This window comes from Miniopterus schreibersii, assembly GCF_964146895.1.
Source record: "Miniopterus schreibersii genome assembly, chromosome: 12".
NCBI lineage: Eukaryota > Metazoa > Chordata > Mammalia > Chiroptera > Miniopteridae > Miniopterus > Miniopterus schreibersii.
In genome coordinates, this window is record NC_138112.1 from 52285219 (window position 1) to 52299096 (window position 13878).

At 39.2% G+C, this 13878-nt stretch overlaps 1 protein-coding gene across 1 annotated transcript in view; it reads right to left on the bottom strand.

Moving 5' to 3' along the window:
- Window positions 1-2533: 2533 nt before the first annotated feature.
- LGR4 (leucine rich repeat containing G protein-coupled receptor 4) overlaps window positions 2534-13878 on the bottom strand; it is a 90630-nt gene continuing 79285 nt past the window's right edge. The window contains exons 11-18 of the mRNA XM_081154570.1: window positions 13518-13589; window positions 12242-12307; window positions 11482-11553; window positions 9734-9805; window positions 9313-9438; window positions 8336-8451; window positions 7995-8078; window positions 2534-5573 (exon numbers count right to left, since the gene is read on the bottom strand). Of these exons, the coding sequence (XP_081010696.1) occupies window positions 4297-5573; window positions 7995-8078; window positions 8336-8451; window positions 9313-9438; window positions 9734-9805; window positions 11482-11553; window positions 12242-12307; window positions 13518-13589 (1885 nt within the window). The 3' untranslated portion in view covers window positions 2534-4296. The remainder of the gene's footprint in view (window positions 5574-7994; window positions 8079-8335; window positions 8452-9312; window positions 9439-9733; window positions 9806-11481; window positions 11554-12241; window positions 12308-13517; window positions 13590-13878) is intronic.

Consider the following 13878-nt stretch of genomic DNA (forward strand, 5'->3'; position numbering starts at 1 on the left):
GTATAAGCCTCAGTCGTGGTTTCTTTCCATACAAGGCCGTGCTTTACCCGGGCAGGGGGCTTCATCCAGCTGCACGCGAGCTCAGGAATGCACTCTTTAGGGTAATCTTTTGCATTTTGGTTAGCATCCCCTCTGCCTGCCGATCCGTGTGAATTCGGGCCTCCGAGCCCCCCGTGCGCTGGGGCCTGTGCCGGGCACTGGCTGCTCGAGTCAGATAAACCTGCTTACAAGTGCCTCGGGCCCCTGTGGCGAAAACCGTGCCACTGTTCTGTGGTGCATTTTATGAGGAAAGAGAACATGGAGGGCCTCCGAAAGAACACTCTTAGGGACTGGGGACGGGAATGGCAGCAGCAAGAGGGAGGGGACAGCAGTAAATCTTCCCGCTGGCAAAACCATGCGCACGTCTCAGTCCACTGGTGAGCGCACTGCTCGGGAAACATCCCGGAGCGAGACCTCACGGTGGCCGGAACAGCACACCCGCGATTCGTTACCGCCCAAAGGAGGGCACCGTCTGGGATGAAACAGATCTGCAGCGTCTGACAGAGGAGAACTGGAAACGGCAGGAACAGCAGCAGCCGCGGGCAATTCAGGAGGCAGCGGCTGCAATTAGTAAAATGTGACACGGCTAAACGGTTTCAGTGGATGCTAATTTTGTTTCATTCTTCAGCAAAAACAATAAAAGTGCAAAAGAAAATAGGAGCAACTTAAATAAGGGATAAAATGAACCAAGGAATAAAACTTCACGGAGTTTTCATTCTCTACCCCAATTATCCAATATTGGCATATTTGTTTAAAACCTTTTATGAGAACATCTCTACGATCAATAACAGCATCATCCAAAGGCCCGGGGCCACGGTGGGGCGTCAGAAGGAGGTCAACTTGAAAAGCTATTCACAACAGACATGATCCGACATAACTGAAGCCCAGTAGAAAATCCCATTTTAGTATGAAAGGGACCTGGGTTAGAATCAGTGGTTTCCTCTCACTAGGTTTCAGGTTTCCTTAAACAAGTTGCTTAGCCTTTCCAAGTCCTTATTCCTCTACACAATAAGGACGCAATCTACCTCCCCGTTATATTAATCCCCAAAGCTGCTGGCACAGGACCTGACGGAGAAAATGGTAGATGGTCAGTTATGTCCCTTAAGCTCCAAGGTTTTTCCACTTTCATCTCTTGGGATGGGGATCTAAAAAGCCATATACTTCTCTGCCTCCTGAAAATGTTTTACTCAACAAATTACACCCTTTCCTTGATGCCTCAGAATCGTGGTAATGACCAGCTGTGGCATTAGGCTGTTGCAGCACTGCAGCTACGAGGCGAAGAGCCGCACGGCGCTGGTCGCTGAGCATCATCGAGCCCTGTGGTCTCCTCTCTCTCAGTGCCTTTTCATTACCAGGACTGAGAAGCCGTAATCAAGTTTTGTAGAATTATATATAAATGTATAAATAAGCTCAAAAGATGGCCTCTCCCCTTATGTTTTAGGGTATTGACTTAGCATCTTTGCTTCTTACTACTCGTTTATTTTCACTTTCATGATATAGGGGGGGTTTTTTTGTTGTTTTTTTGCTGGCTTTGTAACCTGTAAGTAGAGTGACTTTTGCTTAAAAATCTCTTATGAAAATAACGTCATTACCATTTAGCCGTGTGGCAATCCATGATGCAACTTTAAAAATGTATCCCTAGTCATATTGAAATTTTACAGATGAAACAATAGGATGTCTGAGATTTGCTTCAAAATAATCTAAGGGCCAAGGGATTGGAAAGGGTCAGTGAATGGGACGAAAATGAAACAAGAGTTACCATGTGCCCTTGATAATTGCCTAAGTTGGGTGGGTGATGGGTACTGGAGGTGAGGAGTGAGGGCTGAGGGAATGGGAAGAGGGGTAATTACATGATTCTACTTTTCGTTATGGGAATTCCAAAGCCATACTCAGGTTTAAATCAAAACAAAATACTAGGGCTCAAATTAAGATTAACTGGGTGCTGGTTTGGGTTCTAATTTGCTGTGTGGCTCAGGTATTAAATTTCATTAAGCCCTGTATTTTCTCATCTGCAACATGAGAACTTGATGATTGTGAACACTGAGTTATTTCTAAGAATTTGGGCAACTGGTATTATGCAGGTTTTTAATCATTTGCTTTTAAATAAAGACCTAACTGATGGTATTCTCATAAATTTCACTTTGTTTTCTCTTAACTTTCTCTTAAATTTCAATTTGTTTTCCACCAGTATGGTACAGACAGAATAAAATCTTATAAATTTCAGCAAAGTGTTCTAACATTTCTTCTAACACTCTTAAGAAATATTTCACTTTACTTTAACACAAAGCAAATTCATTATACCTACTTATATACTAAAGCAAAGCAAATTGCTTTGTGGAAGCTTTTAATAATTCAAAACACTGGGTATAATATTGTATTTTTGACCATATGTATAGCACAATTTACCACATATGTTATATATCTGCTATTCCATTTTTAAATGAATGCAACAAAGTGTTCAGTAACTTGAATTTTGAAGGAAATAACTTTTAGCTATATTTTTACCAAGTTATGATTTAATATTTATCAATGTGTAAATATACAAACATGATAGCAATTTTAAAAACTTGTGAATAGTTGGCCTTACAAAATTACAACACACTGTAAATAAATCCCTCCCACATTTTATACAAATTACATGATTTTGATATACAAAGATTCTGTTTTTATTACACTGACAATGTACAACCAAGACTATTTACAATGCAAAAAAGTATATAAACCACAATTTAACATCCTGCTACTGGCAGCCACTATAGTTTAGGAGGTAGCTTTAATTAAACGAAATGAACAGAAGCCACATTTCCCAACTTGTGTTCTAAAAATAATTTACATAAGATAAAAATTCATTATATGCACAGTATATACAGTTTAATTATTAAACTGCAATCTAGCTTAATGTTTTTTAGTATATCCTGAAAAACTAATATGGCAGTGGGTTTGCTATTGATTTAGCATATTGTTCAAAAAAACATACTGAACATTTATAACTTTAAGACCCCACCTCATGACATGTCAAACGTCCATACGTGAGAATCAAGTAAAATTTTTCATTTTTAAAGACATAGGCCTAAGCTTTATTCCTGTTTTTATTCTTTCTTCTTCATCATCATCTTCTCCTTTTTTAATGACACGTGTCCTATTTTATGAAAACACAGTATCTGAACTGTTGTTGCGCAGGCTCTTTTGTAAATTACAGTAAGGGGAAAACGTGCGGAAATGTCCATGAAATAGCCTAAGTTCAGGGGAATCCAGCTCACTAAGAAACAAATGTAAGTGCTCTGTATCATAATTACTCCTGATTTCTTCCAATTAAATGCAATTACTTACCACAGTCTACTTTCTGTATAATTCAAACTATAAGTAGATAACATACCAACGAAACTAGGAAATACCAGTAAAGCAATGATATTAGGAAGTATTCATTAATGGGAAGATTACAGAGCCATCAAATCCCTCAGATACTATGAAAATCTGATGTTAGTTAGTAGTTTAGCCAAATCTACTAAACCCACCCAGCAATTAGCCCTTTACTTTTTCCTAGAAGTGTGATGACAAAACACTGAAGGGAAAAATGATTGCGCCAAAGCGATGTAAAATGACTAAGAACAAATGTTCATGCTATTCTTGTAAAATCTAACAGTTGTTAATATTGTTTTAAAAACATCTTCAGGTTTTATGATTTACAAATCTCTTCAAGAAAATTTATGATTCTATTATGCCAAAGATGGAAAACAGAAAAATGCTACATTTACTCTCACAGTCCTACCTGGGAGACGATCCCCTTTTTTTTTTGGCCCTGAAGTAAGTTGTCCTGAGATTAATGATCAAACATTAGGTAAAATTAGCAAGACTTTCTTCAGTTGTGTGAAATCCCATTGTAAAATATTCTTAAAAAAAATATTAACAGCTGTTCTTTTATCTGGTGCTTAATTCAGAAACAGGTAAAATTTTGCTTCTTATGGATCAGAAAAAGCTAATGTTATAATGCCAGAATATACATAAGAGCTTTTCAAGTTACAGAGTGGTTCCAAATTGACCGCATATCGCTTGGACACTGTGTTTTTTCACCAATTGATAGTTTAGGCACTTGTTCTTTGAAAATGTCTGGTTTAAGAAATAAACTGCCACCTTCTCCTCCTTCAAAGTGACACCAGGCAGTGATCACAGAAGTGCTTCCCAGATGAGAGCTCAGACTAGGGTTCACTACAAACACCGCCCTCTGGGTTGATGGGGGAGACCATCAGACACGTTCATTCAGTCTTTAACTCTTGGCAGGTTGTAAGCATAGCGCACCAGAGGGAACCCCCGGCTCTGATAGAAGCAGGCCCGTCCGCAGGCCTGCACCTGGTCCGAGCTGTCCGAGACGAAGGAATCTTCCTCGTCGGCATAATCGGAGTGGGCCGACTGCGTGCCACAGTCAGACCAGTAGCCCTCTGGTCTCTGGCAAGACCCCACTGCCAAGGCGGGACAGCTGTGTGATTTTATCAAGTGTTTGCATGACACTGGCTTTGTCAGGAGGAAGGATTCGCAGCAGTCGCACACGGCCAGGTTCCCCTGCAAATGCGAGTACATGCCGCAGTCGTAGTAGAAGTCCTGCTCCACGCAGCCCGCCTGGCTACTGATGGAAACCGAAACCGAGCCGCTTTTCTTGGTCATGTGTCGCTTCAGCAACTTCCAGTCTTCTTTAAACTTCGGGTTGAAGAACACGTACAGGACGGGGTTCAGGCAGGCGGGCAGTGGGAAGAATATGAGGGTGACGGACTTCATTATCTCGGGGCTGATGGAGATGGCGGTGATCAGAGGCGCGAACGAGAAAAACGCGACAGGGCAGAAGAAGATGCAGTTGGTGAAGATGAGCCAGGCAACGTGCTTAATCATGCTAGAGTGGGCGTTCTCGGAAAGGTCCTCCTTCTCCAAGTTGCAGTAGAGTTTAGTGTAGATGATGGCCATTAGTAAAAACGCCAGCGAGTTTAAGAGCACTAAGGTGACCGTAAATCCCAACGACGGCGTTTCTCCCGTGGGGAAGGGCAAGCACAGGGGGGACGCAGAGTAGTCCCCTCCGTGGAAAAGTGGGAAGCAGCCTGCCACTGAGGCCCCCACGAAGGCAAAAAGGGCAGCGGCCCGGAACTGCCTGAGATGATTGCTTTTCCCATTTTTCATGATCTCTTTTGCAGATAAGCTTCTTTCGACAGCCGCTAACATTAATAAAAAGATGGCACTTTCTGAGGAGAAAACGGCAAGAAACCCAGCTAGTTTGCAGCCACTGCCGATCTCCCACCAAATGCCAAATTCAGCAAATCTGCCCCAGGACACGGCATCCAGAAAAGTTAAGATGCCAGTATAGGCTCCCATGAGTAAGTTAGACACAGAAATCAGGCCTATGAACAATTTGGAGGCAGGCAGTGGTGTACAAGGCGCAAATGTTGTTACAATGACAAGCAGGTTGAAAAACAGTGCAACCAAGAAAATGAACCACACAGTAAGACGGATCATCCAACTTCCCAGTAAATATTCGCAGGGCTTAAAAGCACCTGAAATGCAAGAGAGAGAAAAATAAACATCCAGAGATAATTTAGGAAACATCCCATCCCATGCGCTATGGCTTAAGACACCAAAGATAATTAATTTAGAACAATTAAATTTGCTACCAAATTGAATTGAACCAAAATGAAAAGATAACTATTTCTTAGATATTTTAGTCATTGCACTAGACTATTTAAAAAAACAAAAAAACCTAATTTTTATTAAATATTTGGTAAATACATATAGTGATATCTAAAAGAAAAATCTCACTTTTTCTTCTACCTAAGTTAATACACATAGCACACTGTGTCTACCACATGCAAGGTACTTGATATACTAAGAGTCTGGAATTGGATAAACTATGGTTTCAATTTAGGGTTAACTTGCTACTCTTTTTCTTGAGAAAGCCACTTAAACCTCTCTAAATTTCACTTTCTCACTTGTGAATAATAATGCCCACTGCATAGAGCTGTGGGGCTTAAGTACAATTGCATACATAAGGTACCTAAGCAGGCTACTGGGCACATCATTGGACTCAATAAATATCAGGTCCTCTTCTTCTTCCTTCCTATTCCTAGTATACTTAATAATAATCATATATATATACACACACACACGTATGTATGTATACATATATTTTTTACACTTCTTATGGCTTTCAAAGACAATCTGATGAGGCAGAATAAGACAGGTATAATTATCTCCCTTTCTCATGCAAAGAAACTGAGATTTCAAAGTGTTCAATTGACCTGACAAAGGTTATTCAGTAAGACAGTCCAGGGAGGACTTAAACTACACTGATGTTAACTATTCGCACAAAGCCATGTCCACTAAAACCCTACGTAACTTAAAGTAGGATTGCAAGAACTAATTTAGTAGCTGAATTGTATGTTCCAGTAACTGACTTTGACATGCTGGGTATACCACAAATGACAACTGTTTTATCTGAAAATCAGTAAAGAAAAACAAAATTTTGTCTACAAAGCGTAAGAAAGTGATATATTACAATTGCCTAAAAGACGTGTTGTGACTTAACTTCCTGAACTGGCATGAAGTTTAATACATCCTATGAAGCGTTTTAATCACCGAGGTATTCACCAACTTAACCAACCAGGGCTGCACCATTGACATCCGACTTCCAAATAACACAACAAACTTTTAAAACTTGAATTTAATTAATCATTTAATTTTTAAAATTTTCCCCTCAGGAAAGTGTTAACAGGAAACTTTCACTTTTATCTTTGTATCTGAAGTCATCCTTCTTCAAGGGGGAACAGCTGAGCTGACCTGGGAGAACTGGACTCACCTTGGGACATGTTTGACTAGTGGGTGGAGTTGCGTTCCCTCAAAAGCCTGGGAAGCAGACCCCACCCAGTCTCTGTCTTTGGAAACCTGCCTCCTCCATTTCTAACAGAAGGTTCCAGCTCTCCTCCACTTCCAGCTTCTAAGTGAGCACACAGGTATCCATGTGTTACTACAACTGAGTGGGGGAGACAGGCCTGCAGTCCATCCCTACTGCAGCCAAGGAAGGTGAGCTGGCCTACTCCTGGTTGACCCCAATGTTCAAATTCAGTGTGAAGGACGTGGAACCTCAGCATGATCGGATCTGGTCTCCCCTTTAATAAAGCTGGTCCCTTCTCATTGGGCTGTCAGTTCCCAACGTACATTCTCCAACACAAGAATCCGAGGGGGGCAAGTGAGTGAGCTGCACCCCTTAACTTCCCACAATTCAAAAACTAGATAAATTAAAAGAAACATACATAGCTGCCTCAAGAAGCTCACAATTCAGCAGTAACTAGAAAATCATAATACGTGATCTGAGTTATAAAATTAATGTCCAGATTGACCTGTGTCAATATGCTAATAAAGGAATCTACTTCACAGCCTACGATTTAGTCAATTATTTAATTTTTTCTTTTATAGTAAAATTTGAAATCCATCTTCTCTGATAGATCAGGCAGAATATGATAGTACAGTCACAATGGTCAGTTTAGTGATTTTCCCAAGTCTACGAAGTTCAATGAAACAAAATACAGCAAAAAGGAAAGACTGCATAAAAAAAAACAAAAAAACGCACGCACACACCAAAAAAAACCAAAAAAACCCCTTATAGACCTGTAAGTAACTTAGAGAACTAGTCTGAGTGTTAAAGGAGCATTAAGAAAGTGCCTCTCAATCTTTAATGTTCATAAATAACCCTCATCCCGGGAGCTGGTCAACATAAAGATCCTGACTCAGTGGGTCTGGACTGGAGATTCTGCAAGAGATGCCTCAGCTTCTCACACAGAGACCACACACCGGGTCAGCAGGCTTGATGAGATCTACTCCCACCCCCATTCCAGAAATCACATCTATCCCCATAGGTTTCAGACACAGTTGCCTCATGTGTGTTTAAAGCAAGACTCTGCAGCAAACTCTGTTAGGCATACCTGTTGAGGGTGTACAGTGGATAATTATCTGACTGTGCTCTTCATTCTCAGCACTGCTAGTGACCCCTGCTGCATCAGCGGGACCTGAAGATAAAACATCAGTTGTGTTTAATTCAAGCTTTATGCGACTCAGAAGAACCAGAGTTTCCTGTGATCTCCTCTCTTGTACATGACGTACATTCAGCTTGTTCTGAGGCTTGCTAACATATTACAGATGCCAGGAACACAGTAAATGCCATTTTTCTCACAGATTTTGTACTGATCCTTCACAAACTGATGACAATAGGCACTTTGATTAATACCAGGAAGAGTGTTCTGTTTTACCAAGTACATGCACTTGCCTTTATCCTTTGCGACACTGTGCTCTTGGAGGCTTTTATCTTCTGTGTTTGAATGTGTGTAAGAGTCGCAACCCCAAAATGCACAGCACTGATAAGCATATGGTACAGATAACGACCTGGAAAATAATTGCAAAATCTACATTGAACAGCAACTTCACAGACATTCTTTTGTTTTGTACAAAATATTTTAGTCATTGAAAGCCCCAGCCTAGGAGTTGGGGAGACCTGACTGTCACATGCTTTCAGCTGGTCAGTGTCCTCTCCAGGCCTCAGTTTCCTCATCTGTAAAAAGAGCTCTGGTATCAGATGACACCATGAGTTTCTCCATTTATATAAGATATGCTTTTAAAAATTGGATTTAAATCAAACCAGGTTTAAAATGTAATAGCAATGCTACAATTTAAAGTAAAATTTTATCAGGCTCCTTTTATAAATGAATTAACCATACCCAATCTATCGTATGAAACTGGTAGTTTCACTTAAAATTAATGTCTCAAGTCATTTATGAATTTAGTTTGTTTATACAGTATAATGAAAATATTTATTCTCCTCTCCCACAATAATATCCCCACGCCCTCTATTATATCTAATGAGGTCCCCACTCTAATAGTTCATGTCTGCATGAAGTACTATAGCATTTAAAGCAATTTTCTATATAGGCTCCCACTTCTGTGGTTTCTGTCATCTTGTTGCTAATGACAAATCTACTATATAAAAAAAATTAATGAACAGCTATATTATCTCTTCAACAGCATCAAGGGATCCAATTCATGTTCTGAAAAACTATGGAATAATGTTCATGTTCTGTTTTTTACCAAATCTGTGAGGATTGAGGTAGAAAATACTCTTAAATTATAGCCTCCAAGAAAATCTGGGAACCACAGCAAAACACAGACACACACACACAAAGTAACACACTCTATAATTTAGGGGCGCACCCTAACTTCAACAAAAAAGAAAAATAAGCGAAAACACACCTGAGATTAACAAAGTCTTTTGCTGCTAAAGCTTCTTTCAGTTGAAAGTTGCCCACAAGTTTCAGCTGATTTAGCCCACTCAGGCCTTCCGTAGGAAATGAAGTTAATTCATTGAAACTTACATCTCTAAAACATGAATGAGATTTCGAATTAACTCCTAAGATGCAAATCACACAAAAACATCTGCCCATGTGTTAACGGCATAGATATTAGAGCTCCAGGAGGAATCTGAGTTGTGGTAAATGATAGATCTAGCATGCATCTTGCCATATTAGAAGCCGTTATTATATCCATGCAGCTTAGCATTTATACAAGGAAACAACTAAACAGAAAGATATTTTGATGGGTCCATGCTCAAACACGAGTTTCTGTAAAATATTCATTACTTTCATGATATTATTGCATAAAGTCATCAACTTACAGGTTAGTGATTGACCCAAGCTTGGCAAAAGCTCTGTCGTGAATTTCATGGATCAGGTTTCTACTCAGATCTCTACAATTATAAGAAGAACGTGTTAATCTTTTCAAATAAACTCAAATGGCAGTTAACTCTGAGGGTACTTTAGAGTCAGAGGAAGTCACAATACCCCTGGTAACAAAGACCTTTAATCTTGTCCAACAACATTTTCATTTGCACGCTGAATGCCTCTCCTTCACAAAATCCTACATCTTGGAATGTGTTCCATGGAGCAGTAATTGTACTTGGCATCTGTTTCAAAACAGTTGTGAATTTTCTCTACCTTATCATTCTGGTACCAGTTCAAAAATATAAATGATATGATATAACCTTTGGTACTATTAACTAGGTGAGAAAAAGCTCAGCTCCTGACAAAGCTGGAAATAAAAGCAGGTTTCATATTATTTGCCTTCTCAAAGGTCAGTGATAAGGCCCTGAGAGAAGACAAATAATCAATATGCAAACAAGAGCATTCCAGAAGGGCTTCAGATATCTTTTTTTCTTCCCAAGCAGGAAATAAAAATCCTATCAACGGCAGAAACATACTGCATTGAGAAACACACCCTGAGGAATTCTGATATTACAGAAATAGTAAAACAAATAATCTCCAACCACACTTAAACTGAGCCTTACTGGAAATTCAGAGATTGGATAAATTCATTCATTCCATGACACATCTCCTAGATAACAGGAAAACTCAACAAACTTAGTTTTGAATCATAAAGAAAAGGCCAGTTTTTCATTGTTGTCGCTTATCAGTGCTGCAGAAGTGATGGCAGCTAGGAGCCAGTCCCCTTCCTCCTGGTGCCCAGACCCACAATACGCCTGTCAGCAACAAGGAAAGATCCGGCGGCCCAACCGCCAATAAAATATTTTCTAGTAGGATGTATTTCTCATTTCTTAATGAGGATCTACTAAAAAACAGGACGCAATATATGTAAGTTCACTTCACTGTGAATTTTTCAAATTTAGTCTGCATCTCAAAAAACGTTCACTAACTTAGTGATTCGTGTTTTCTGCACTGAGGTTCCAGGAAGGCAATGACCAAGCTTGTCCTTGTCAGCTTTATATTCCCAAGTGCTTAATAGAGTAGTTGGCACAAATATACGCTCAAATACACATCATTTTTTTAACGAGTGCTTCTGCTGCACATTAGCTCTATTTGTCATGATAGATACAACAGGGCAGGGATCAAACAAACTTCTTCTTAGAAGGGCAGATGGTAAATATTTGTCACCTCTGGGGGTCCTGCGGTCTGTACTGCAAGCATTCGACTCCGCCACAGTACAGTGAAATGAGCTTCAGAAAATACTTCAACAAGAGGAGCATGGCTGTGTGCCAGCAAATCTTAATTTACAAAAACAGGAGGCAGGCTGGATCTGGCCCACAATTACAGTTCGCCAGCCCTGGCCTAATGAATTGCAAAGCTCGTTACCATGCATGACTTGAAAACAGACAAACGCATCTCTCAGGTTGTACATATTTTTCTCTTTTAATCACCAATGTACAACATCAGAGGTGAGTGGAAGTGAAAAATACCGAAAATCCATTATTTGTAAAGAACCGTGTGGTAAAGTTTGAAGGACAATATTTACACGTAATAAATCAGCTCTTTAAGTACATCTATTATAATAATAGGAATTGTACTGATAGATTTAAATTACAGCTTGACAAACATTTTACTTGTCTCTAAGAATCAGAGAGAAACTTACAGTATCCTTAGGGATACGAGGCCTTGAAAAGTGCCTTCTTTTATTTGGCGGATCTGATTACGTTGCAAAGAACTAGAAGAAGGCGGGTGGGGGTCCGGGGGGTGGGGAGAGTTGGGGAGGAAGGAGAAGAAATGAGGAGGAGAAAGGGAAAAAAGAGAAAAAATTACTTTCTATTGAAAAATAACATTTTTTAATTAAACTTTTTCTAAGCTTAAATAATCCTAAGTAACACTCATTGATCTTGTTGAAAGTCAAGGAAACTGTTTCCTTATCTTTGCAACGGAAATGGTTAGACTAATTGGTATTCCACCCAGCCCAAATTATCCTGGGTGTGTACATATATTATCTAAACGCCTCACCAACCCTGCTCAGGAGTGAGAGCAGAAACACAGGAGGATCAAAACTGGGAGTTAATGCCTCCCTCTCCCCACCTCCCTACCGATTTCCATCAGAGTTGTCCTATGTAGGTACACAGTAGATACCTTGTCTGGTTTCCCTCAACAGGCAGGGCCAGTTTTGTGGGGTTTTTTGTAGACACCACCTACCCCCTCATAGTGTCTCATAGAATTCCTGATGGGCAGATGTCTAAAAAATACTGCCTGCATGCACACGCCTGGTACAACTGGACATTTACTCATAAGGACACCTGATTATATGAATCTCTAATTTCTTAATAGTAAAGCCATTTATTTAAAATAGGAAATGCTCAAAGAATTAACAATACACCACAGCAAGAAGAGTACGACAAAGAACAACTTACATTTCTTCCAGAGCGTGGCAACCGTCAAAGCTTGGAAGGTCCTTTATATTGTTGTAAGATAAGTCCCTTAAAACAATGGAAATGAATACATCAATGTATGTTATCCAAAAACTATATTAAAAGAGCTGTGCTCAGAAGCATTGAAAGCAGCACTAAGATCTGTAATAAAGGGATATGGCTGAACAAGAAAAGCCTAAGACTTGTAAGCTTCTAGAGCTGCAAACTTCAAGTACATAATGCTGACTACAGATAGTATAAAATATATTTTAAAATGTTAAGTATATAAAATAAACATAAAATTAAAAATAAAGAAATAATATGGAATATATAAAAATCATATTTAAGTCATAGTTACGGGTTTTTTAATTTATATTTTACAATATTGTTTACACCATAAATAATTTCTATGTTGTTATTTCATTAAAAAGCTATAAAAAGAGTAGTACTCATATTTTTTAAGCATTTATATTAAATCAAATATTGGGATTACTTAACTCTCAGTTAATCCCACTGCAGTTTTTTTCTCAGTGGTAATTGTCAGGTTTCATACTCCACGACACCATTTAATTACTTGCTTAATCAATCACTTATTGGGTTACTATCTCTCTCCACTGAATACTTATTAACGACTTAGTAACTTAATTATTTGTTCTTGTGACATTTTTACATCCTTTATTTACTTTTAATTTCCAGGTCAGTTTAAAGTTTTTGGAAAGCTCCATGCTTAGCTGGTTCCTGATCTAAGACAGATTTGGGCTCTGCTTAGGTTACAGATGACAGAGAAGGATATGGAGAGCTGACTCTCTGGGGAAACCAGAATAAAAACAGGAGTCAGGAGAAGAAAAAATCAAGGAAGAACCTAGCTTGGTTTTTGTTTGTTCAATGTAAAGTCACAAGACGTATGAAAGGCATATAAGGGTGTCCCAAAAAAATGTATACACACGTTAACAGCTAATAGGGCAACTGACGTTTCTTTCTTTTCAGATTTAACCCATGGGATGACTAATTATTAAAAGTGTGTATACATTTTTTGGGACACTATATATATATGTATATATATCTCCCTAATACTATATATATATATCTCCCTAAAACTAAATTAAAATGCACATTACCTACTCTGGGGCTACTAAAATGATTGCCCATTTCCATGAAGGGAATAAGAAATCATTATACTTTAAAATCACCTAATGAAACTAGTTCGTTAAAACCGAAACTCAACACGTGTGAAATACATGAAAGAAAGGTATGGGAAGGAAAGAAGAATCCAACTCACAAAGTCCGAAGCATCTTCTGTTCCTGGCACAGATTACTGGATATACTGCTTATCTTTGTGCCTGTCAAGGTCCTGTGGGAAAACGTGGTGCTCTAATAAATGATTCAAGCCGAGATGGTAAACAAAATGCTATTCTCACAGAGACAAGCAAGTACTCACATATTTGCATATGGACTAGAGTCCATGCACCCCACTGCCTGACTGCTCCCTAACGTCAGGCACGTGGGAAGACGAATTAACCCTCCCTGCTGGTATCATTTCCATATCATCCAGAAAAGCTCATGATGCTAGATGTTAATATTGTCCAGACAACAAGCTTGATTTCTTACATGGACCATCAGAAAAATACTAACCCACAGTC